Source organism: Tursiops truncatus, chromosome 12 (assembly GCF_011762595.2).
Source record: "Tursiops truncatus isolate mTurTru1 chromosome 12, mTurTru1.mat.Y, whole genome shotgun sequence".
NCBI lineage: Eukaryota > Metazoa > Chordata > Mammalia > Artiodactyla > Delphinidae > Tursiops > Tursiops truncatus.
Window position 1 is genome coordinate 53,045,281 of NC_047045.1, and position 22,429 is coordinate 53,067,709.

The following is a 22,429-nucleotide window of genomic DNA, read 5'->3' on the forward strand; positions in this document are numbered from 1 at the left end:
TAAACACGTGACTTGGAGTGCTACTTGCAGACGATTCTGACGGTTAAGTATTTACATGGACCATGGTGATATCCAAAAGAAAAATGCTTTTAAATTTGTGGATTATTTCATTGAACTATATAAAATGGGTATCAATAAATGTATTCACTAAAAAAAACCCAAATACACAAAACAGTGAAGGTACAGCCGACCTCAAGCCTTCGTAGGGCGGAGCACGCGCCCACAGCCCGGAGCGGGCGCCGTCCGCCCGATGCGCGGAGCGGCCGGCAGGTGGCGCCCAGCGGTAGGCTCCCTCCCCGCGAGGCCTGGGCCAGGTGGACTGGAAGGGGCGGAGGTAACCAGAAGCGGGCAGCTGAGGCCGCTTCGCGGTCCCCGCCCTTTCAGCGCTGCGCTCGCTACAAGCGTGCAGGAAGAGGACGCGAGCGGCTGTGTCAGCTGCGTTCCGAGCTCGGGCACCGCTGCTGCTTCTCCTCCAAGCGCCGGGCGCCCCCGCCGCGCTCAGTCCGAAGTCGGCCACCATGGAGGCGCAGGCACGAGGTGAGTGGTCGCCGACCGCCCTGAGGGTCAGGCCCTGGGGAACGTAAAGGCCCTTTCCCTGCATCACCTAACTTTGCTCCCGGACCGAGCTGATGGGTGACCGCACCACATGCCCGCAACTCCGCTCCTACCCGCGCTTGCGGGGCAATTCCTGCTCCCCAAACTCAGGACTTGCTGTGGGGCTGGGGACCAGTGAAGGACGCATTAAGTGCAGAGGACCCTCCGCAGGGAATGCGCCAGCGGAATGCCTTACTCCTTTCCCAGCCCGTCGCCCACACGCTTCCCGAGCCTCGTGGGCGCCCAAAGAACCTGTTGGGCAGGGACCGGAGTCCGTGTTTCGTTCCCTTCTCCCCGCGGGGAGTAGCGGGGAGCGCTACGCCTCCTGCCCTGAGCGGAGGGCTAGCGTTCCGCAGCTCCCAAGTCCCGGGCTGAGAGCGGCGCGCGCCGCGGCGCTGGTTCCGCGGGGACCCGGCTCTCCCGGCTACGCGAGGGGTTTGCAGGGCCGGGACCTGCCTTCCGAGGCCGGGAGAGCGTTACCGCCCGCTGATCTTCAGCAGCTCGACACGGGTGTCCCTGTTTCCCACGGTCGGGAGCGACTTCTGCCTCCCCAGGCGCGCAGGGCCGCCGGCCACGGTCTGGCCGCCACGCTCCCAGCTCCTGCGGTCGCCCGCTCGAGGAGCCCGAGACCGCTTCACCAAGGGCAGCCTGGTGTCTTGGGGTCACACGCGGACGAGGGTTAGGGAATCCTGAAGGAATCGTACAAGAGTGGAAGTAAATGGTCGGTGGAAAGAAACAGAGGTGGGCGGAGGTGGAACAGGAGACCGGTAGGAAGGACACTGACTCTGGGGTCTATCTTGGGAGCAACGCCAAGAAGGGATCGGGGGCAGAGTTCAGCCTTTAAAACAATCACCACCACCTTTCTAACACACTGCGGGAAATTCTGTGAAGGCTTTTTAAAATAAATAAAAAACCCGTTTAAAAAAAAAAAGGAAGAAGAGGTTCATGACCCTATGTGCTCGCCCTTTAGAGGCCAAGCGTCTTGCATGTGAGCGACTTGGCAGATACTGGGGCCTGGAGCCACCCAGCAGGTTCGCTGCCAGGATTACGATGGTCTGAACAGTACAAACCATCCTCGTTCTTACCATCAGCCAAGATCCTGTGCATAAAGCTGCCAGTTCCAGTATTTTTTCCCGCACTCTCTAAATAGGAAAGGAGAATTCAACCAACCGTTGTTGGTCAAATTCAAACGCAGAGGTCAGGTTGGAGGCCTTCACTCCTAAGCTGAAGCAGGTGGAAACAAGGCTGGAGCTTTCCAACCTGCTTTGCAGATTAGAATTATTTGCAGTCTTAAATACAGGCCCTGGCAGATTCCAGACCAATCAAATTGGAATCTCTGGGGCCTGGGCATGGGTATATTTGAAATCTTCCCAGGTGAATCTGTTACTCAGTGAGGTTACTCACGCAGTGAGTGAGTAACAGAATCTGTTACTCTGGCACAGCAGATAGGAAACATTCATCAGGTTACTGAAACTACAGATTGGACCCACTAGCGTTATTCGTTTGCTTTACGTGAGAAATATACTTAACAAATATTCCAGTGCTTTCCTTGGCCAAGCACTGTGCTAGGAGGAGCAAAAACGGCCTTGATCTCTGCTTCATGAAATTTACAGTAGAGGAAGAGATGGACATTAATTTGATAGTTATTTGATAAGTAAAATGTAAAATTGCAAGCATCTTAATGACAAGAAGAGGGCCACAGTGTAGCAAGAGCCTGAAAAATCTCCCGGCCTAGTAGGTGATAATCAAACCAGCAGAGTTTGTTCACTGTGTCCCTGTTTCTGCTCTTTGTGCTTTACATGTGTTGACTCATTTCTTCTTCACAGCAGTCTCATGAGCTAGGTAGTGTTGTCCTTCCCGTTCTCCAGAAAGGAAACAGGTCAAAGATGTAAATTTCTTGTAACATCAAGTTCAAGATCTTCTTGCCCCTTTGGACATTACTCTGGCTAAATGAATTGCCTCTTAGATTCTAAGAGAGTCCTGTGATTTCCTAAATGCAAGTTTCTATCCTCAACACCGTTTATTTTAGAATTATCTAGAGTGGGGATGGCTTCTCTTTCTGCCTCTTGATCTAGAGAAAAGCAAAACTGAATGAGGTTAAGTGGTCAGCTGCTGATAAGATATCCCCATGTACTTTGCAGGGGACCCCCCCCCCCCCCCCCCACAAATGCTATGGACATGATTTGCACACATCGCTCCATAAATGCAGCAGCGGGTCCTAGAAACGTTTCCCTAAGTGAAATGCTGCAGATATGTTCTTTGACTTTGGTAGAAGGTAAAACACAGAAGTGGGGTTAGGAGCAGAACCATTCCACGAAGAGGGCCTGGAGAACAGTATGCAGTGAGAGGCCCAGAGGAGGCCAACGTTGCCAGTTGTTTTCCTGGTAGTAGAGAATTTGCTTTCATAAAAATGATATATTAGACAGAGAATTTATTTAGGAATGTAGCATTTTCCTGAAACATATGGCAGTCCTTTAAAGTAAAAAGTTCCTGATCTTTTTGAACTACCTTTCAATATTTCGTTACTCTAGGAAATAACTTTCTGTCTTTCCCATTGTCTTTAATGTTAAAAGGCAAAATTTCACTTCACACTTGTATGTATTCAGATTAATAATTGTATTAGTGTCCTATAATTGCTGTAACAAATTACTGCAAACTTAGTGGCTTAAAACAACAGAAATGTTTTCTCTCACAGTTAGGAGGCTAGAAGTCCAAAGTCACTATCACTGGACCAAAATTAAGATGTCAGCAAGGCTTCGATCCCTCTGGATGCTCTAAGGGATAATTTTTCCTTACCTCTTGCAGCTACTGGTGGCTGTTGGTATTCTTTGGCTGCATCTTTCCAGTCTCTGCCTTTGTGGTCATATTGCCTTCTCTTCTGTCTGTCAGATCTCCCTCTGTCTCTCTTTTAAGAATGCTTGTGATTTCATTTAGAGCTCCCTTGGGTAATCCAAGATAATCTCCCCATCCCAAAATCCTTAACTATATCACATCTGCAGAGACCCTTTGCCCATATAAGGTAACATTCAGAGGTTCCGGTGATTGGGACCTGATATCTTTGGGTGCCATTATTCAGCCAAATTCCAGTAACTATTTTTTATATTCAGACATTCTGCTCAGGAGGGTTCTCATAAGTCCATGAATGACATAAAGTAGTAAACATCAGATTAATCCTGTTTGCAGATTCCATTAAAGTGAAAAGGTCATATTTACCTTACTTTCTACTTTTCTCAAAGGACATTTATTTGCACTGATCTTGTTCCAGGAAGAACTCAGGGCAGTTTATACAGATATATGAAACAAGGTAATGTAAATTACATTACAGCGAGGTAATGTAAATTAGAAACAGATGAAAGAAAACAAGCCAGGATAAGAACAGAAAATGAAGCAAGGAATGAGCTCTAGAAAAATGAATACAGTTATAACCTTTTTATTAATATTCCATGAAAACAAATTCTTGCTTTGTAAACAAGGCATGTTTTTTTTTTTTCTTTACAAAGCAGTAAAATAATCCCTTCTCTCATAAATAGCAACAGGTCAAGTCTCTTATATTGTAGGGATCAGATACCCAAGGAAAAAAATCTGTTTTCCACATTTCAGGCCATATAATCATAAACCTCAAACTGTGGAAGCTAGGTATTACACATTTTGATTAATGACTTTTGAAAATATTATGAAGAGCATTCTTAGTGTCTTCAGAGCTACCTTCTATTTTTTTATTTTCCCTCTAAATAAAAGTTTTAAAGTAATTAATGATGTTTATATAAGATAAAGTCAATCATTTGCAACAAATCATGTACTATTGTTGCAATTAAAATTCTTATGAAATGGAGTCATAACAAATCATAGATATTATAGTATATTGGAACCTATTTTGAATTGCATTCCCTAATATACACCTTATTTTCTTGATACTCTTGCTAGGCAGAATCTGAGAAGTTGCTTCAAAAAACTTATAAGCAAAAAAGTCCATTTTTCTGGCCAGTCATAAGATTTGGTACTTAGGGAGCTAAGTAAATAATATATAAGTATTGATATGTTGACAAATAATGATTTGTCAAATAAATATTTCAACAAATATTTATTGATTACTATAGTAATAGCAAATATTCAATAAACACTATTGAGAGGTAGCAGGGGATAGTGGTTAAGATTCCAGAATCAAGTCAAACTGCTTGTATTTTGATCCTACCGTGGTCACTTATCATTAACATGACCCTGAAAAATGTATTTGATCTCTCTGGGCCTTGGTTTCCCCATACATAAAGTGTGGAAAACAATAACAGCTATCTCATAGGATTGTAATGAGGATTTAACGAGTTAATATATGCAAAGTGCTTAAAACGGTACCTGACACTTCGTAAGTACTCTGTAAACATTTGCTGATGTTTTTAGTAGCAAAGAACTTTACATGCATTATCTTATTGAATCTTTTAATGACACCATGGGATAGATACTATTACTTTTAACTCATTTTATAGACAGGGAAAACTGAAGGTCAGAAAAATTCAGTGAGGCAGGCAGAATTCAACTGCAAGTCCATCTGAGTCCAGAGTGTGAGCTCCACCACTATACTACACCATTTCTCAGTATGTGATGGGCAGTATATGCCAACGGGAAGCAAAGATGTGTTTGATTGGCATGGGTCATCTTTCCAGGGAGGTCGACCAAGAAGAGTCATTCCTATGGGTAATGGCACACAGAACTAACTAGATGATATATTTCCATCTCATTGGGACTTTTTGAGTATTAAAGTACTAATTAGAACTAATTCACAATGAGGGTGATAAAAACAATAATACTGTATTTTTTTAAAGTGCCAGATGCCATGCTATTATGCACTTAAAAAAAATCATGTTATTACTAAATACAACAAAGTCAAGAGGAAGGTAATGCTATTTTCGTTTTACAGATGAAGAAACTAAATGACAGAGTAGTTGCACAACTTCCTTTAATTCATAGATCTTGGATGTGTTGGAGCCCAGATTTGGAATCAGAGAGTTTGACTGCACACTTTGGGATTTTATTAATATTCTATACCATCTCCTTAAGTTGGTGTGTATAAGTGGTCATTGTGCAAAGTTAAAAATAATAGATTTTTCTTGACATTCTGTATGGTCAAGGGGGTTTTAAAAGGGCAGAATTTAACCATACTGTCCATTGCATATATGGGCACCGTCTAGGTCTGGGCATATGACCCAGATTAGCTGAGGTCTGCAAGAATAAGCCCCGAATTATGGCAAGTTGGGGTAGGGGTGCTTATGTAGCAACAGCTGGCTGTTTTAGTTCTGTTTTCAAGATGGGAAATTCTGTAAAATCACAGGCCATGTGATGCTTAGAACAGTGCGGAATTTTATCAGCAGCTGCAAGGAAAAGCCATTTCAAAGGTGGAATGGTTCAAATATGTCATTCCACTTCGTGTTCACCTATATCTCGTAATCTCAGGACTTTAAAATAAATAAAAGGCATAGGATCTACCTGCTTGTCTCCACAAAGTAGGGTCTATACACTCTAGATGCCCGCTAAAAAGACTCATCTCAAGGAATACCCAAAAAAGAAAGATTTTTATAGTCTCATGAGTATTATAATTACTTGTTTACCCCGGTATGTTTTAATTTAACCGTCTCCCAGCATGTTAGCACAATACCTACTTTAAGAAGGTACCTAGTGGAAAAAATTGAATCGTCAGAGGGTTTGTCCTTAAGCTACTGTAGCAATCTCTGTGTTAAACTTCTGTGGTCTAAAATGGCAATTGAAACAAACTTATGGTTACCAAGGGGGAAAGAGGGGGAAAGGATAAACTGGGAGATTGGGACTGACATATACACACTGCTATATATAAGATAGATAACTAATAAGGACCTATTGTATAGCACAGGAAACTCTTCTTAATACTCTGTAATGATCTATATAGGAAATGAATCTAAAAAAGAGTGGATATATGTATATGTATAACTGATTCACTTTGCTGTACAGCAGAAACTGACACAACATTGTAAATCAACTATACTCCAATAAAAATTAATTTTTTAAAATGGCAATTGAAAAAAAGAGAGTGGCAGTCCCAGTCATCAACCTGGCTTGCTCTCCATGTATGTGCACGTTCATCATGACTGCAATTTTGGAAGGTCCCCAGCAACACTTTGAAGCCACCTTTTAAACTTATGGAGTTAGGATGCAGTTAAGAACACGTAAAGGATGACCCCAATCTGTGGATTTTCCAGCCTGTCATTCTGCTTTTCACTGAATATTTTAGAAATGAAGTGTAATTTATTTAAAATCTATACATTAAATTAAGAATCACTATTAATGTACCAGGGAAGGCAGTAGGACATTTTAATGAATTTGAGTTGGCTAAATGAAAGCTTTGGGTCCTCAAGGAAAGATGAATTTTAAATAGTTTCTCACAGTGTGAGTCGTTTATAAGTGTTACATTTTGATGCAGAGGGTGTGAAATTCCCAGAATAAAACCACAAATCTCCAAGAGTACCCCTTCTTCACCACCATATTGCTTCTTTCTCAAAAGACAGAAATCTGACACTTGACTATTTGTGCTATAGCCAAATGATGTACCACACACTGAAAATGTGTGTATATGTTACACCTCATCTCCAGACTTATCCATGGTTATTTGCACCTTACGCAAATTACATTTTCCCTGCTGTGTATCTAAAACATAGAATCCTCCAAGCCCTTGGAAATTGCAAAATGCAATTTTCTTATAATTAGACACCTCTTTTGTCAATCAATAACAAGAGCACCTTGTCAAGTATCCTGGAAACAGAACTGATTCATTCAAAAGAAAAAGATAACTAGGGATTGGGGACGGTGAGAAGGGATCTCTTCAGATTTCTCAGTTTCAGAGTCTCTGGCTGTTGGATATTTGTTTGTTTGTTTTTCACCGATGTTCCCCCCTGCACATGAATGAGCTGAGAGTAGCAATAATGAGAGCAGAAAAGAAAATTGTTTATAAGTATTTCCAACATTCGGGATTTCAAAATGGATTCATTTCTACATGAAGACATCATGGAAAGATGGTTCCCTTACTTAAGAGTTAGGACAAGAGTTAGGCCAGGAGGAAATTGAAGTCTTTGGCCTCGTTATTCCTCTTTTGATACCCCAGGTCTCCATCTGGAAATTTCAAGATATTCATTCTTCCTGCAAAGTTTATTTCAGGTGATTGGAAGGTTCTTATAAGCACTCACCTATTTCTATTTTCCTCATTCCATGAAGGACATTACTGACAAGGAAAATATCTATTGTGGGCCTACTGTGTGCCAGGCATGGTTGCAGTCATTATGAGATGTTCCATCAGGTTCCCATAGTCCACTCTCAATGACACTGTCCCTGAAAGAAGGATTAGGACTTTGCGTTTTTTTCCCTGTGACAGAGAATGTATACAGATGAGATAAGATGCATAGATACAATGTATAGAGACAAGAACACACATGCAGAAATTTTTTGAAATATGATCTTGCTATTTTGATAAAATCTGCACGTGAAGACGTAAGGGGAGTGTATCCACCAGCCAGAAGGCAGGTGGTCACTTCATGGCAGTGCTCAACGCATATGCTTTACAGATTCTCTTGCATGCAGGAGAAGGCCTGAGACCCAGGCCCCTCCTTTCGAGCAAGGGTTTTGGCCTCCACAAGGGAGAAAGGCCCTTGTACTTACAAATAAAAAATCCAATACATTTGAAAAGCAAATCTCGTATTGGAAGAAAAAGGGAGGCCGGTTGAGTAACAGTAAAAAAACAGCGGTAAAACACACATCTGAAAAGAGATTCAGGTATACATTTGAAAAGAATTGGAATCACAATATTGCCCACACCACATTGACTTAAGTTCTTTGATTAGGTATGTTATGGGGTTGCTGACTTCCCTCATTAAGAGAACTGGACAAATAATAGTGGTATTAGCACTAACATTTTATAATCTACTATCCCAAATCTTACAATTAGATACAAATATAACTTTTTATGACTTTTGCTACTGTAGAGAAAAAACCCACTTATATTTAGTGTCATCCCACATGTTGTGTACTTACAGTTAAATATGCTTGTTTGCAATGACCCAGGAATTCACAACATGTAAGTACAAAGACTACCTCCTGTGGAGATCTGACCTCAGGAAAAAAAGAACTGATGCCAGTGTTTTGCTTGGCCCTCTCTTCCCCGTGACGCCCTGTGCCTGCCTCTGCAGAGTTGCCTTCCTCAGATTTTTGTCCTTTCTTCTTATTCCTTCCTCAAGGCTGAGGGAAAATAGATATTTTGGATTAATGTAATGGGACCTGTTATATATGGTGGAGTTATAATGGTCCCATGTAATTGCTTTGAATTTGGGTTCTCTTTGAGGAAAGAGAAAATTAGCTCTTTCTCTTTAAAAAAAAAAATCCAGTGGTCAGTCCTCCGACCGTCCCCATCTTAGTTGACATACCAGCATCTCTTGGCGCTGTTGCTCATTCCCTCCTCCCTGGAGCACTTTGTTCTCTTGGTTTCCAGGATGCCAAGCACTTTCCCCCCCTCCTTCTTCGCAAGCCCCCCCTCAGTTTCCTTTGCCTTCTATATGCACTCGCTCTCTTGGTGAGCTCCTCGTGACTTGTGCTTTTAAGTTCCATCCATACGCCAACAAACCAGCAACTCCCAAATTTATTTTCCCAGCCTGGACCTGGCCCTCACCTTCAGCTACTCACTTACTACGTCTGCATGAATGTCTAAAATCTTGAACTTAACATGTCTAACATTGAATTTCTGATCTTCTTCCTCTGAAATAACCCTAGTCTCCCAGTATCTCCCAAAGTTATTGCCATCTCAGCTAATGGCAACTCCATTTCAAACATGGAAGCCCAAAACCTATGCCAGGAAAGGTTTTTGTTTTGGGGTTCCCCCCGCATCATATCCATATCCCGTTTCCAGTCTGTCATGCCAGCTCTATTTTCACAATATATTGAGAGTGGAACAGCTTCCCACCCTCTCTGCTGACCGTGCCTTAGTCCAGGCCACCATTATTTCTCACCTGAGTTCCTGCAGGAGTTTCCTAGCTGGTCTCCCTGCTTGGGCCCTGGCCTGTCTTCAGTCTATTCCCAGCATAGTAACGAGAGTGATCGTCTCAAAACAGGTAGTGTCATGCCATGCCTCGCTTCAGAAGTCTGCAGGAACTCCTCCTTTCACTAAGAATAGAGAGGAGGGTCCTTTCTGTGGCCACAAGGGTGCTACGTGATTCCCCTTCCTCCTCGTTTCCCCGACCTTATCTCCTAATGCTTTCCTTTGGAGTTCCCTTTGCTGCCTCTTCAGAACCTTTCAGCTGAGCCTTCTGAGCCTTCTGCCTCAGAAACTCTCCCTCAGCTACCTTCCCTAACTCTCCCACAGTACCTTCAGTGTTACCCTTAGTCCTGGCAACTGGGCCCCTGTTGTCAGGAGACAGTTCTCTGTCGGTCTCTCAAGTTTCTGCGCAACTGGTCTTGTGAGCACAGGCATTCACAGCTAATTTTCCCTTGACGCTCTTTTCAAGGAGGTTTTGCATAGCAGGCAGCCTTGGAAGACAGAGACTGTCTCCCTTAGGGGCAGGTAGATTTACCGTCCGAGATAATAAAGATCAGGACTCCCTCTGGACCCCATGTCGTGCAGATTTGCTAGCAGCCCCTGTATAAAATCGGAGCATCCTAATCTCGGTGCTACTCACGGAAACACATCCCACTGTGTAATCAGGCACCACTGGCCCTCAGCACGTCACCCTTGTGGAATTAGGGCTTAGGGAACTGGTGCAATGATGTTGCCATGGCTACTGCTATTGTTGTGAGTAATACATTTTCTTTTTTCTGTGACCCAGGAGTCTTGTATCTCCTGCCAACATCTATGAAACTGGCAGGCTAATTTGTTTGCTTGCAAGTGGGGCAAAATCCAACACTTCACAATTCTTGACACCTTTCCTGAGCCGTTAACTTTAGAGGACCCCATTTTAGCCTTCTGTGTGAGCCTTGTCTGGAATGAGTAGTCTATAGACCCACCTAGAACGTATGCCTCTTCTTCTAGACCGAGCTCTGGGTACCCGGGACTCCAGAATTCTCTGCCCAAACAGCCCTCAGTGTGTTACCAGGCTTGCCTGTGCCTTCCAAGAGTAGACCGTGCTGCCAGCGTGAACATTCTTCATCCTGAGAGATGACGGGCAGGCTGCTCTTGGAGTTGGCAGTGGGAGTCGCTTGGACATACAGGCTAGGGTACTGGTTGTCAGTGTGATCCCTTGACAGCATCATGGGCTTCACCTGGGAACTTGTTAGAAGTGCAAATTCTTAAGCCCCGCTCTCGACCTACTGAATCAGAGACTTTGGAGGCGAGCCATCTGTGTTTTAAAATGCCCTCCCAATGATTCTGATGCACATTCTGTTTGAGAGTTCCGATATAAACTCACTGGGCTAGGCTTCCCCATGCACGTGCACAGGAGCCCCTGTTTGTGCTTGTGATGGACAGACCTCTAGGTGACCCCAGGTGATGAATGATTTCCAGTTTTCATACCCCTGTTTGGTCCTTCCACTGAGATTTCAGACGGGACCTGTGACTCGCTTCTAACAGCATGTGACAGACATGATGGGATGTTATCCTTTGATTATGTTACTTTAATAATACTCTGTCTTAGCAGACTGGAGTTGAGACTCTCCTGGTGGGTTGATGAAGGAAGCAGCTGTGTTAGACAAGCTCACGTGACCAGGAACTTTGGGCAGCTTCTAGAAACTGAGGGTGTTTTCTAGGACCTGAGGAAGGCAGCAAAAACCTAAGGCCTTCTGCTCTGTAGATGCCAGGAAATTATTCTGCCAACAACCTGAGTGAGACTTGAAGTGGATTCTCCCCAGTCAAACTTCTAGATGAGAGCGCTGGGCTTCCCTGGTGGCACAGTGGTTAAGAATCTGCCTGCCAGTGCAGGGGACACGGGTTTGAGCCCTGGTCCGGGAAGATCCCACATGCCGTGGAACAACTAGGCCCTTGCGCCACAACTACTGAGCCTGTGCTCTAGAGCCCACGAGGCACAACTACTGAGCCCGCGCGCCACAACTACTGAAGCCCGTGCACCTAGAGCCTGTGCTCCGCAACAAGAGAGGCCACCGCAATGAGAAGCCTGTGCACCACAACGAAGAGTAGCCCCCGCTCGCTGCAACTAGAGAAAGCCCACATGCAGCAACCAAAAATAAATAAATAAATTAAAAAAAAAAAAAAGGAAAAAAGAGAGTGTACTGTGACTGACACCTGGGTTACAGCTTACTGCCCTGTGAGACCCTGAAAGAGGACCCAGCCAAGCTGTGCCCAGGTTTCTGACCCACAGAAGCTCAGAGATAATAGAAGCATGTCATTTGAAGCAGCTAACTTCATGGTAACATGCCATGTGGCAGTTGGTAGCTAACATGGTGCAGGGTGTCTGCGGGAAGAGAGGACAGGCTGTGTGCCTGCTTTGCGCTCTTGCCGTGGGCCCTGCAAAGGTTAGTGATGATCATGTCGTCGTGGCCTCTTTACATGACACTTCACCCTACACCCTCACCACTCGCGCACAGACACTTACTATTGATATTTCCCTAACCTGCTTTCCATTTCTCTTTTTAGCCGCTATTCCCCTCTCACATACTGTATATTTTACCTAATGTATTTTTTTTCCTTGGCTTTTCCTACCCCTCCTAAAAGTAAGTTCACTGAGGCCAAAATATTTTACTGTGTTCGTCAGTGCTCAATCTCCAGTACCTGGAGCTTACACATAATAGGGGTTCAATCAATATTTATTAAATGAATGAAGCAAGCTACAATCTTTGTGAGAGTCTACTGGTTCCTTGTTAGTGCTCCACTGAAATCAACTGGCTCTTTCTACTGACTCAGTTCAGTATTGGATAATTGCATGAATGGTAAAAAAAAAATGTGAAGAAAATAGTTTGAAGCATAGTAGTTAAATAAATGAAAAAAATGTGTTCCATTCCCTGCGACTTCCACCATAAAAAGAACAAACTGACCCAGGGTTTGCCATTCTTGCAAGACCAGAGTCCATCTACCAGTATCACCATGAAAGGTAACCCTTACTTTCTATCAGCAGGCCTCTTCTTTTACTGTGGCAGACTGGCGACTGTGCGGTCAGTTTGTAGATGTGATCACGTGCTCACAGAAGGAATCCAGGAGGCAGAGAGAGTCCAGCTTCCCCACTGGTCTGTGCCCCATTTTCCTCTCTCCCTTCCCCTAACTACCAGGCTTTGCCAGCTCAGTCATTTGCCCCAAAGGACTCTCCACTTTGAGTCAGGCACATGGTCCAAAGGATATCTATAGAGAGCCCTGGCTGCTTTCCTCAGTATAAATCCACATTTTTCCCTGGGTAGATGCTTTCTGTTGTTTCTGTCATCTGTCTCTTGATCAAACCCTTGGCTTTGAGATCATTATGCCTCACCTCTCAGGTCTGTTTACTCACCTCTTACATGAGGGGTTGGATCGGATGTCCTTTGAGGTACTGACTAGCTCGTTCTTGAAAGGCTCATTCAAGTCCTTTTATCCGTGTTGCTTTCTAAAAATAAAAAAGTTGTGTATGTATCTATGTATATATGCACACGTATAAATGTGTGTATGTTTATATATATAGAGCTGCTGTTCCTATATGTATAAAACAACCATGATGGAACTATGCTTGCTTGCATTTCTATATGGAAAGTTTGCAATCAAGTTAGGTATTTTCATTTCCTAACGTAATTCCTAATATTTTAGTCTGGATACTGGTACTTCTCATTTAGAGATTGACTGTACACCCACATAAGCTGTTTCTCCAGGCTGAGAAGATGAGTGCGGTCATGTGGGGAGAAGTCAGGAGGAAGAAATAGAAGAAAGATAAAGGTTCTGTCAGATAAAGGAACTCTAGCCTAGTGGTGGAGAGCACAGATGTTGTCACAGAGATTTGGATTCGTGTCCCAGTTCAGTCATTTTTTGGTTGTGTGACCTTTAACTTAACCAAGTCTCAGTTTGGTCATCTGCAAAACGGTGAGAGTTGTGGCCACCCAGTGGGTTTGGTGATGACTGAGGGAGATGATGCCCGTGAAGCCCTTGGGATGGTGCTTGGGTACTATTACAGTAATTAAAAGGAAAGGTGAGATGTATTTATTAAACAAATGGCATTTCTTTGTGAGCTTACCACCCTATTTTTATTGAAGCAGTTAGGTGTCAAGTTACTATGTTTAATGCATTCTTTTATCAGAAAATTCTTTGGATTTGGTACACCACCTACCACACGATTAAATATAGCTCTCTGGAGCTAAGGAAAGATGAGTAGGTTGAAGATAGAAATAAGTATATAAGTTGATGGAATTTGGACATCTGGCCAGCATGCAAAGTTCTTTTCTGAAGTATAAATTTTACCTACCAAAGCACACTGCAGTTTTGCTAACAAGAGGATATTTTATTTAATTTTTATTTTTATAAATTTATTTATTTATTTATTTATTTTTGGCTGCATTGGGTCTTCGTTGCTGGTGCGGGCTTTCTCTAGTTGCGGTGAGCCGGGGCTACTCTTCATTGTGGTGCGCGGGCTTCTCATGGTGGCTTCTCTTGTTGTGGAGCGCGGGCTTCAGTAGTTGTGGCACATGGGCTCAGCAGTTGTGGCTCACGGGCTCAGTAGTTGTGGCTCATGGGCTTAGTTGCTCCGCAGCATGTGGGATCTTCCCGGACCAGGGCTCGAACCCGTGTCCCCCGTATTGGCAGGCGGACACTTAACCACTGCGCCCCCAGGGAAGTCCCAAGAGGATATTTTAAATGATTGCTCTTTGGCTCCTTCTTTCTTTACTTGGGTAAAAGCTTAGAGATATGCAGGTATAACAAAGCAATGTTCATCGTTTGGACATGTTTTGAGGACGAACAGGTTAAATTTTTTGCTTTCCTTTCCATTGCTTCTCTCATAATAATTTAATAAATCATCGGGGTGGTGGGGAGTGCTGGCAGTGCTTATCTTTTCAGTTAGCTGATCTTATTTCTGATCTCTCGTGGCTTGGATGTTGATTATTACAGTGCAACCTTGCTGAAGGAATGCAGAGCCTGTGGAGCAAGGTGTGTATTCTGGATGGCGGGCCTTTGAAGATCCCGGTTTCTGTTGCTTAGCAGCATGCTTGAGATTTCTGAATATTCTGTAAAGCTCCTAATGACAAATGCAGATTTCTGCTCTTGCTATTTCAGATGTTTCAAAAAATAAATAATGCACAAATGAAAACTATTTATGTATAAATATAAATATATAAGACCCCATCACAATCTATTCCCTTTACTCTACCTTCTTTTTCTTCATAGCACTATGGCATGTTATATTATGCATAACTATTTGTCTTCATTTTCTCCCAACTATCATTTAAGCTCCTTGAGGGCAGGGGCTTTGTCTCCTTTATTACCATATCCCCAGTGTCCAGAACAATGTCTGGCCCATGGAAAGCACTCTGTAAATATTTATGGAGGAAACGATGAATGAATGAATGAATAGAACTGAGTGGATAATGTCTTATGTAACCCCAGCAGGGTGTAATAGGGGATGAACATTTCAACTTTTATAAGAAATGAATAATTTTTTAAATTTTTTATTATAACTTCTCATAAAAGCTCTCCAGATTAAAGAAGTGCTAGAGTGATAGTAAGAATTCTCAGTATTCTTTCATTGTCACAGAATGTTTCCAAGATTGAAATGTTGAAGAAGATATTAAACTTAGGTGTTGGGGAGTCAACATAAAAATAGAAGCTGGGGTAGAACTAAGTTGCTCCTTTTAAGAAAACGAGAGTGAGAGGGCGGGGGAGAGGGTAAGGGAGAAATATGGGAAGCAGGGAGGGAAGGACCCACAAAGAGTGAGCCTTAGCAGGAGAAAAAGAAATACAGCAGGAGAGAAGAAGAGATGCCTGGAGGCTGAGGAGAGAAACTTAGGACAAGAGATGCTTCTAATGGTGCTTTCCCAGGAAATGCTATCATCACCTCTTAGTTTCCCCTGTGATATCTTTATTCAATATAGAATTTCACATTTTTTTCATAGAGTTTTGTTCGTGAGACAGCTCAAAAGAGAAGAGGTCATTGGACACCTGATGTATATTTTGCAAACAAAGAAATAGATATTCAGTTTCTCCCAATCTCCATTAAGCAAATATTGAGCAAATACTTAATAGTCTTCAGTATGAGATGTGCAAATGAACCGTGTGCTTTGGGTGCCCAGGTTTTTCTGACTGTCCTGGGGCGGAGGGTCCAACAGGGCAGAGGAGGGACGAGAAGGAGAGACTGCAGCCCAGTCCCTTGGGGATGCTTTACCTGAGCAGCTGATTTTCAGTGCAGTCGAAAACCTTGGATCAGCAAACCTGTTCAAACTATTTTAACTGGACAAATGAAAGTCTCATTTATAGAAATAAAAGCTACAATAATTTGGTAGCATTTTCTTCTGTAATGTGCATGTGACCTGCTCTGCTTTCTATTTTGTAGAGATTTATGAGAAAATATGTCCATATTCTTTTTTTTTTTTTGTGGTACGCGGGCCTCTCACTGTTGTGGACTCTCCCCGTTGCGGAGCACAGGCTCTGGACGTGCAGGCTCAGCGGCCATGGCTCACGGGCCCAGCCGCTCCGCGGCATGTGGGATCCTCCCGGACCGGGGCACGAACCCATGTCCCCTGCATCGGCAGGCGGACTCTCAACCACTGCGCCACCAGGGAAGCCCTGTCCATATTCTTATGTCCACTATTCTGCATGTTGCAAGAAGTTACTGAACTTGAAAAACACTTATTTCCTTCCCTGAATGTGCCACCTCCCCCAAGTCTTTGCTGATAACCTGTGAGGGTTTGAAATATTGATGAATGTGAGTCCATTTTTCTCCCATTTTCACTGACCTTTCACTGGAGAGTATTTTTAGCTTTGCTGAGAATTTAGAGAAGAGGAAACCTCTTACAGAAATATCAGATGATGTGGGTATTCTTTCTGTTTCATAGAACTCAAGATGAATTCTGTAAAATGAATACTTGAATCATGATTAGCCTTTTATACTAATAAAGTAGTAGAGTATAAGGTCATTTTAAAATAGGCTCCCAAGAAATAACTGTGTAATGTAAAAGCATATCTTTCTTCCCAAATCTAATCTTAATACAAGTAGATGTCATAATTTTGATAATCAAGTGTTTGTTTAGGTCCTGTGTAAATACTACCGTTGTGCTATGAAAATATCTCTGGCGTCCTAGCAGATACAGTAAAGGCTGCTACTAACACACTAGCTTTTTGAGCTATGCGATGTATTCATCAACACACTGGTGAAGTGCTCTCTTGGCCGCACTGGATGGCTTGCTCATCATTGGACGTTTTCCTGTCCCTTCGTTTTCCAAGCCCACTTTCTACTTCCCCATGTTAGACCCTTCCATCAGGTGGTTTTGTCCGCCTGGAATGCTGGTTCCTCTCATTTCAACTTGTCAGATCCCATCCCGCTACTAATGAACTTCTGATCTTCTCCCTGGAGGTAATCCCCCTCTTCTGTCAACTTCCATGGCATTTGGAATCTGTTTTATGTCCTTAAGGAACAGCATCATAATTTAGAGTTGGGAGGGACTAATAAATGATCTCATACAGTCTCCTCATTTTGTGGCTGAAAACACTCCAAGAGATCTGGAGGGGGGATGGGGGCGTTGCCCCAGGCTAGTTTCTTATAAGTGGAGACACTAGAACAGAACGCGGGTTTCCTTCCTGCCTCGCAGCCCTGTGATCCTGTCACGTGCAGCCTTCCACCTTCTGCAGCACATTGTGGTGATTTGTTCCTGTGTCTTGTTGAAAAGACTATGTGGAGGTTTATTTTTTCATTCAAACATTTTATTCATGACAGATTCAGAAAACTTACACTCTAAAGTTCAGCTTGCAAATCTTATTCTATTTATAAAATTAGCAAATGCTCATAATTACTCTTAAAGGAACTTTGAATAGTATGACAGTCAAATAGTATGACATACAAATTTAGCTCATATAGTCAATTTCATATTTGAGTACTTCAATTTTCTAGTTGACATCCTTCCCAATTACTTAAATCTTGTAAATCTAAAAATTAAATATGTAAATATAGTAAATCTAAAATTCTCTTAAATGTTCTAATATTACTTACAAACTTAGTAAGATTTCCACTTAAAAATCACATTTAAATCAATTTCCTAATTAAACACTTAAAATTGTAATTATAAACCTGATTGTCTCTCAATAGACGAAATTCTCTCAAACATAATATAAAATACCAAATACTCAGATGTCTTCCCACAAGTACCCCAGTTCTGTGGCTTTGGTTTTATTCATTTTTTCATTCATTCATTTCTTTGTGCAATAATTATCTAAAATATTTACACCTGAAACTAATATAATATTATAAACCATTTTACCTCAATAAAAAAAAGAAATCTAAAAAATAAGTGAATAAATAAATAAAATATCTATGTGCCAAGACATTGTTCTAGACTCCAGAAAAACACAAGCAAACAAAATGACAATTTCTGCCCTCAGGAAGTTCATATTCTAGGGAAGAGGCAAATAGTAAACAACTTAAATTAATTGAAGATGTAGTATACTAGTTGTTGGTCAGTGCTAAAGAAAACAGTAAAGTGCTGAAGGTGGTGGGTGGAGTGATGGTTGTAGATGATTCTGCCTCTCTCTGGGATTGATACTCTGCACAGAGCCTTTAACTGAGCTTACTTTCCAGAAGAGAGACGTGGCTTTCTGAGTACACTTGAAGTTGCACAAGGAGAAGAGATTTGGGTTGGGACGCTGCCTGCATTCCCACTGGTGACCCTGGTGAATATTCTGAACTTATAATTGCTCTGTCCACAACTCCGTGACTTCTAAAGGGCAACCTGTAGCCCCACATCACTTGATTGGATTTCATTCTTTCTTTGCCTCTCACAAAATATAAACATTCTTTTCACCCAACCTTAAAGACCTTTGATGTCCCTCTGAAATCCTTCCTATTCTTCAGACCGCTCAATCTTAACAGACGTACCTGACTGCATTCCAGCCATCCTTCATGGTTCTCTCCTGCAATTTGGACACAACTTCCCCAGTCGCTTGCCTGATCAACTTTAACTCTCCAGGCAACAGTGAACTTCAAGAGGAAAAACGCTGTGCCTTAGATCTCTTCCGTTTCTCGTTTATCACTGTGTTCTGTAGAACACAGAGGATTACCCAAGTAGACCCTTAGAAGACAGTGGATTACCCAAGTAGACCCTGTTGCTAAAGGCAGCAAGTATAGAGCTGCTCAAAGAAAGACAGGGTAGTCCCACTCAGCCTCCAGGTTAAAGGCAATTGCTCAGCGGCTGGACTCCCTGAAGTGTGAATAAGAATTATAATAATCCCCACATGCCTCAAAGACCTTTGTTAACTAAGAACCACTACAGGAATGCTAATTTTCCGTGGTATTCGTGGTTGAATGTTTATTCTGTAAATCCCTCAAAGCACTTCACAAGCAGATCGTCTTTTTCCCTTTCTATTTAGGCTTAGGATAATGCAAGTTGAACTATTGTTTTGTTTTCACAATGCTGATAATTTTATTGTATCTGGTATATATTGAAGGCACAAGTTTTTTTCCACAGGATAGCTTCAATGTAGCAGAATGATCTTTCATTTCTTTCTTTTCAGTGGTACTAACTTCTTTTTTCTAGTCCTTCAATTTACTTACTCTGAATGCCAGCGATCTTTTTTTGGACAGAAATGCTGAGAAGGCAGCTCTTATTTGACGTGAGTCTTTTCTGCTCTCGTGCATGATAGCATTGTTTGAGCATTCTAAGAAAAATTCGGAAATGGTTTTTAAGAGGGCTGTGTTGCTCTGGGGAGCAGCTTCTTAGAGGCAATCTGGTTAAGGGAGAGTGTTTGATAGCCATTTCAACAAGGAAAGTCACTTTCTACTGGTGTCTGAATGCACTTGAATCCACCACCAGGCAGAACTCCGATACCATCCTGATCCTACCTTTTCATCACCTCTAATCCATAGCTCTGGTTATTACTGTTCTTCTGTTGACGCTCTATCATGTGAATAATTATTCTGCTCAGAGTCTTGGTGAATCATCAGATGTCTCAGTTTCTTCTCTGTCTTTCCATAACTGCTGCACAAGCCCTGTTTTATTTTTGTGTAATTATTATTTCATCATATATGATGTCGTAAGCCATTTCGACTCTGTTATGGAGCGAAGGTGAAAGGGAGGGAAGGAAGGAAAAGAAAAGCAGGCTTGTATTATTAAGATTTCAAAGCTAGACATTTGAAAGTGAGTCTTTTCCCAGAGTTCCCTACCATCTGCTATGGTTAATCGACCAGTTAGTGCCAAGCATGGTTTAGAACTTCTCTAAATTGAGCAAAATTTCACTTTAACTTTGAAGGTCATGACATTACCAACAAATTGGAATTTTCAAATTAAATGTGATACATAATTTTTAAGTAAATAAATAAATTCAGCATATGTATGTGTTATGTATTCAGCTTTTCTTTATCAGAGAATATAAAGGAGAGTGTGAATTACCCTATTCTGTAGAATTCAACTTATAATTGAAAACATGAGTGGGACTGTTTAACATCTATATAAAACACTGTTTCCTGTTTTTTCTAATGATACATTCAGGTATCAAAAATGTTTTCTATTTACTTGCTCAGAGTTCTTTTAAATAAAGAAACAGAATCCCACCAGTTTCCAGCTCTGGTGGCCCACAGAATGGCAGCCAAATGACTTGCTATTACCATAGCCCTTTATACTTGCTGAATGCTATTCAGTACATCTAATTGTGACTATTCACAGTACTTTCTGGTAGTGCGAAGGAGGCTGCCTGGTGTTGCTCTTGTGCAGGTTACAAAGGTAGAACCAGAAGAGGGGAAACAATGATGGCTTAAAGTAATCTTAGAAGTTGGGTTCAAGCCCACTGTTTGTTTTTCTCTTTAAGATTTAGAAAGAGTAAAGAATCTGATGGCAGTGAACCAAGCAGTGAATATGATGTCAAATTAATTGATTGGTTTATATACTGGAGTGATTAATTTGTAGCAATGAGGTAACAAACCTGATAATATGTGATCTAAATGATTAGCATAAGTAGCAATGCCAAGACCAAAATTCAGGAAGACTAAGAGTCTGTAATATAAGACCTTCAGGAGGACTTAGGAATAAACAAGAGAACTACATAACAGACCTAAGAGACTCAAGAAACATATCGGCCACAGTACCAAAAGAGCTAACCATTGGGGACTTCAGCGATAGTGTCGAGGCAGACCAGCTATTTTACCTGATTATGTACATGCTATTTTCTAGAGAAAAAAAAGAGAGAGGAAACCAAACTGAGATTTAACCACATCATGGGATTTAAATATCAGACTAAGAATAGTTATAGGATTTGGGTGTTTTCCACTAGCACTGAGGACAGAACTAGATAGAGGCATATGATAACATTTGTTTACTGACAAGCATTTCCTGAGCATCTTCTGGGCGCTGAGTAATGTATAGATTCTGGGATACAGTGATGAACTAGGAGGGATGCTAAAATGTGTCAGCACAGATAACTGTGAGCCTCCAGGCTTGATCTGTTTCCGTTGACGTGGTATGAGCCATAGATCTCTGGACAATTTCTCTCTTCTCTCAGTTTGTCAAAGGAGAGCTGGAGTGAGTTGTTATTAGGTGGTGCGCTGATTTCAGGGTCTGAGGAGTCTCTAGGACATTACAGAGATTCTGGGGCAGTTGGCTTTCATTCGGAATGTTGAGTTTGGACTGCCGCTCTCCTGGTGGCTCTTGCCTAGATCACCCCTTCGGGGCGGTTCTTATGGGCAAGGCTAACTCTAGGATACTTCTGACTTTACGGAGGCACTGCTATGCTCCTCTGCAGCTGTACTTTCTAGAAACCAGTTAAGCATATAATGACCAAGAGTCCCTAGGAAGGCAGATAGGCATAGGTGCTGAGTCAATGCTGGGAGGACTTTATTAAGCCAGTAGCTGTAAATGTGTGTTACTTGGCTGGACCTCGTACAAAGCAGTTTAAACAGCATCTAAGGCAGATGTGCAAAGCACACAGGCACAGGGGAAGTATGGAAACCCTGAACAAACGCACAGCGCTGTGGCATTTTTTTTCTAGTTTTATTTTTTTTAACGTCTTTATTGGAGTATAATTGCTTTACACTGGTGTGTTAGTTTCTGCCTTATAGCAAAGTGAATCAGCTATACATATATCCCCATATCTCCTCCCTCTTGCGTCTCCCTCCCACCCTCCCTATCCCACCCCTCTAGGTGGTCACAAAGCACCGAGCTGATCTCCCTGTGCTATGTGGCTGCTTCCCATTAGCTATCTAAGCACAAGTTGTTTTTCAGGATTCATGAGCTGAGGTCGTGAGCAAAGTGTAGGAGTTACGCTTTTAGATCTGTGAGGTGGAGAGCAGTGGCTGCCTCTGTATAGGCAGTCAGGAGAGGATTGCCTGCCGAGGGGGTGGTTCTGAGAGGTGGTTGAAGGTAGAAAGGGAGGGAACCTGCCATTTGGATGGATGATGACATTCCAGGCTCTGGATGCAGCTTCTTAAAGGAGCTGTTGCTTTTGGAGTCCATGGAAAGAAGAAGACATTAAATTAATTTGGCTGAGAACAGCTGAGGGAGTCAGGATGTTATGAGCACTGGCTTGGCTGTCAGACATCATCATCCCTACCATTTCCTCACCTCTGGACCCTGGACCACTGCTCAGAGCATTGCCATATAAGATCCTATTTCATGTTCATCAAAATATAGCTAAGCAGTAGGTGACAGCATCTTCATTTTGCAGATTAATAAATGGAGGCCTGGAGAGTTTAAGTAATTTGCACACCAAGTACTCAAACAATTACTCTGTGTGTGTGTG

The 22,429-nt window shown here is 42.4% G+C and overlaps 1 protein-coding gene across 6 annotated transcripts in view; it reads left to right on the forward strand.

Moving 5' to 3' along the window:
- Nucleotides 1–371: 371 nt before the first annotated feature.
- TPD52L1 (TPD52 like 1) overlaps nt 372–22,429 on the forward strand; it is a 99,530-nt gene continuing 77,472 nt past the window's right edge. For 4 of the 6 annotated variants that reach the window (XR_012324817.1, XR_012324818.1, XM_019951931.3 and 1 more), the window contains exon 1: nt 372–537. Coding sequence is in view for 4 of the 6 variants with exons in the window: in XM_019951931.3 (XP_019807490.2) it covers nt 519–537 (19 nt within the window). In the remaining 2 variants the exon portion in view is untranslated. The remainder of the gene's footprint in view (nt 538–22,429) is intronic. The other 2 variants (XM_019951934.3, XM_073789561.1) reach the window with 2 other exon arrangements.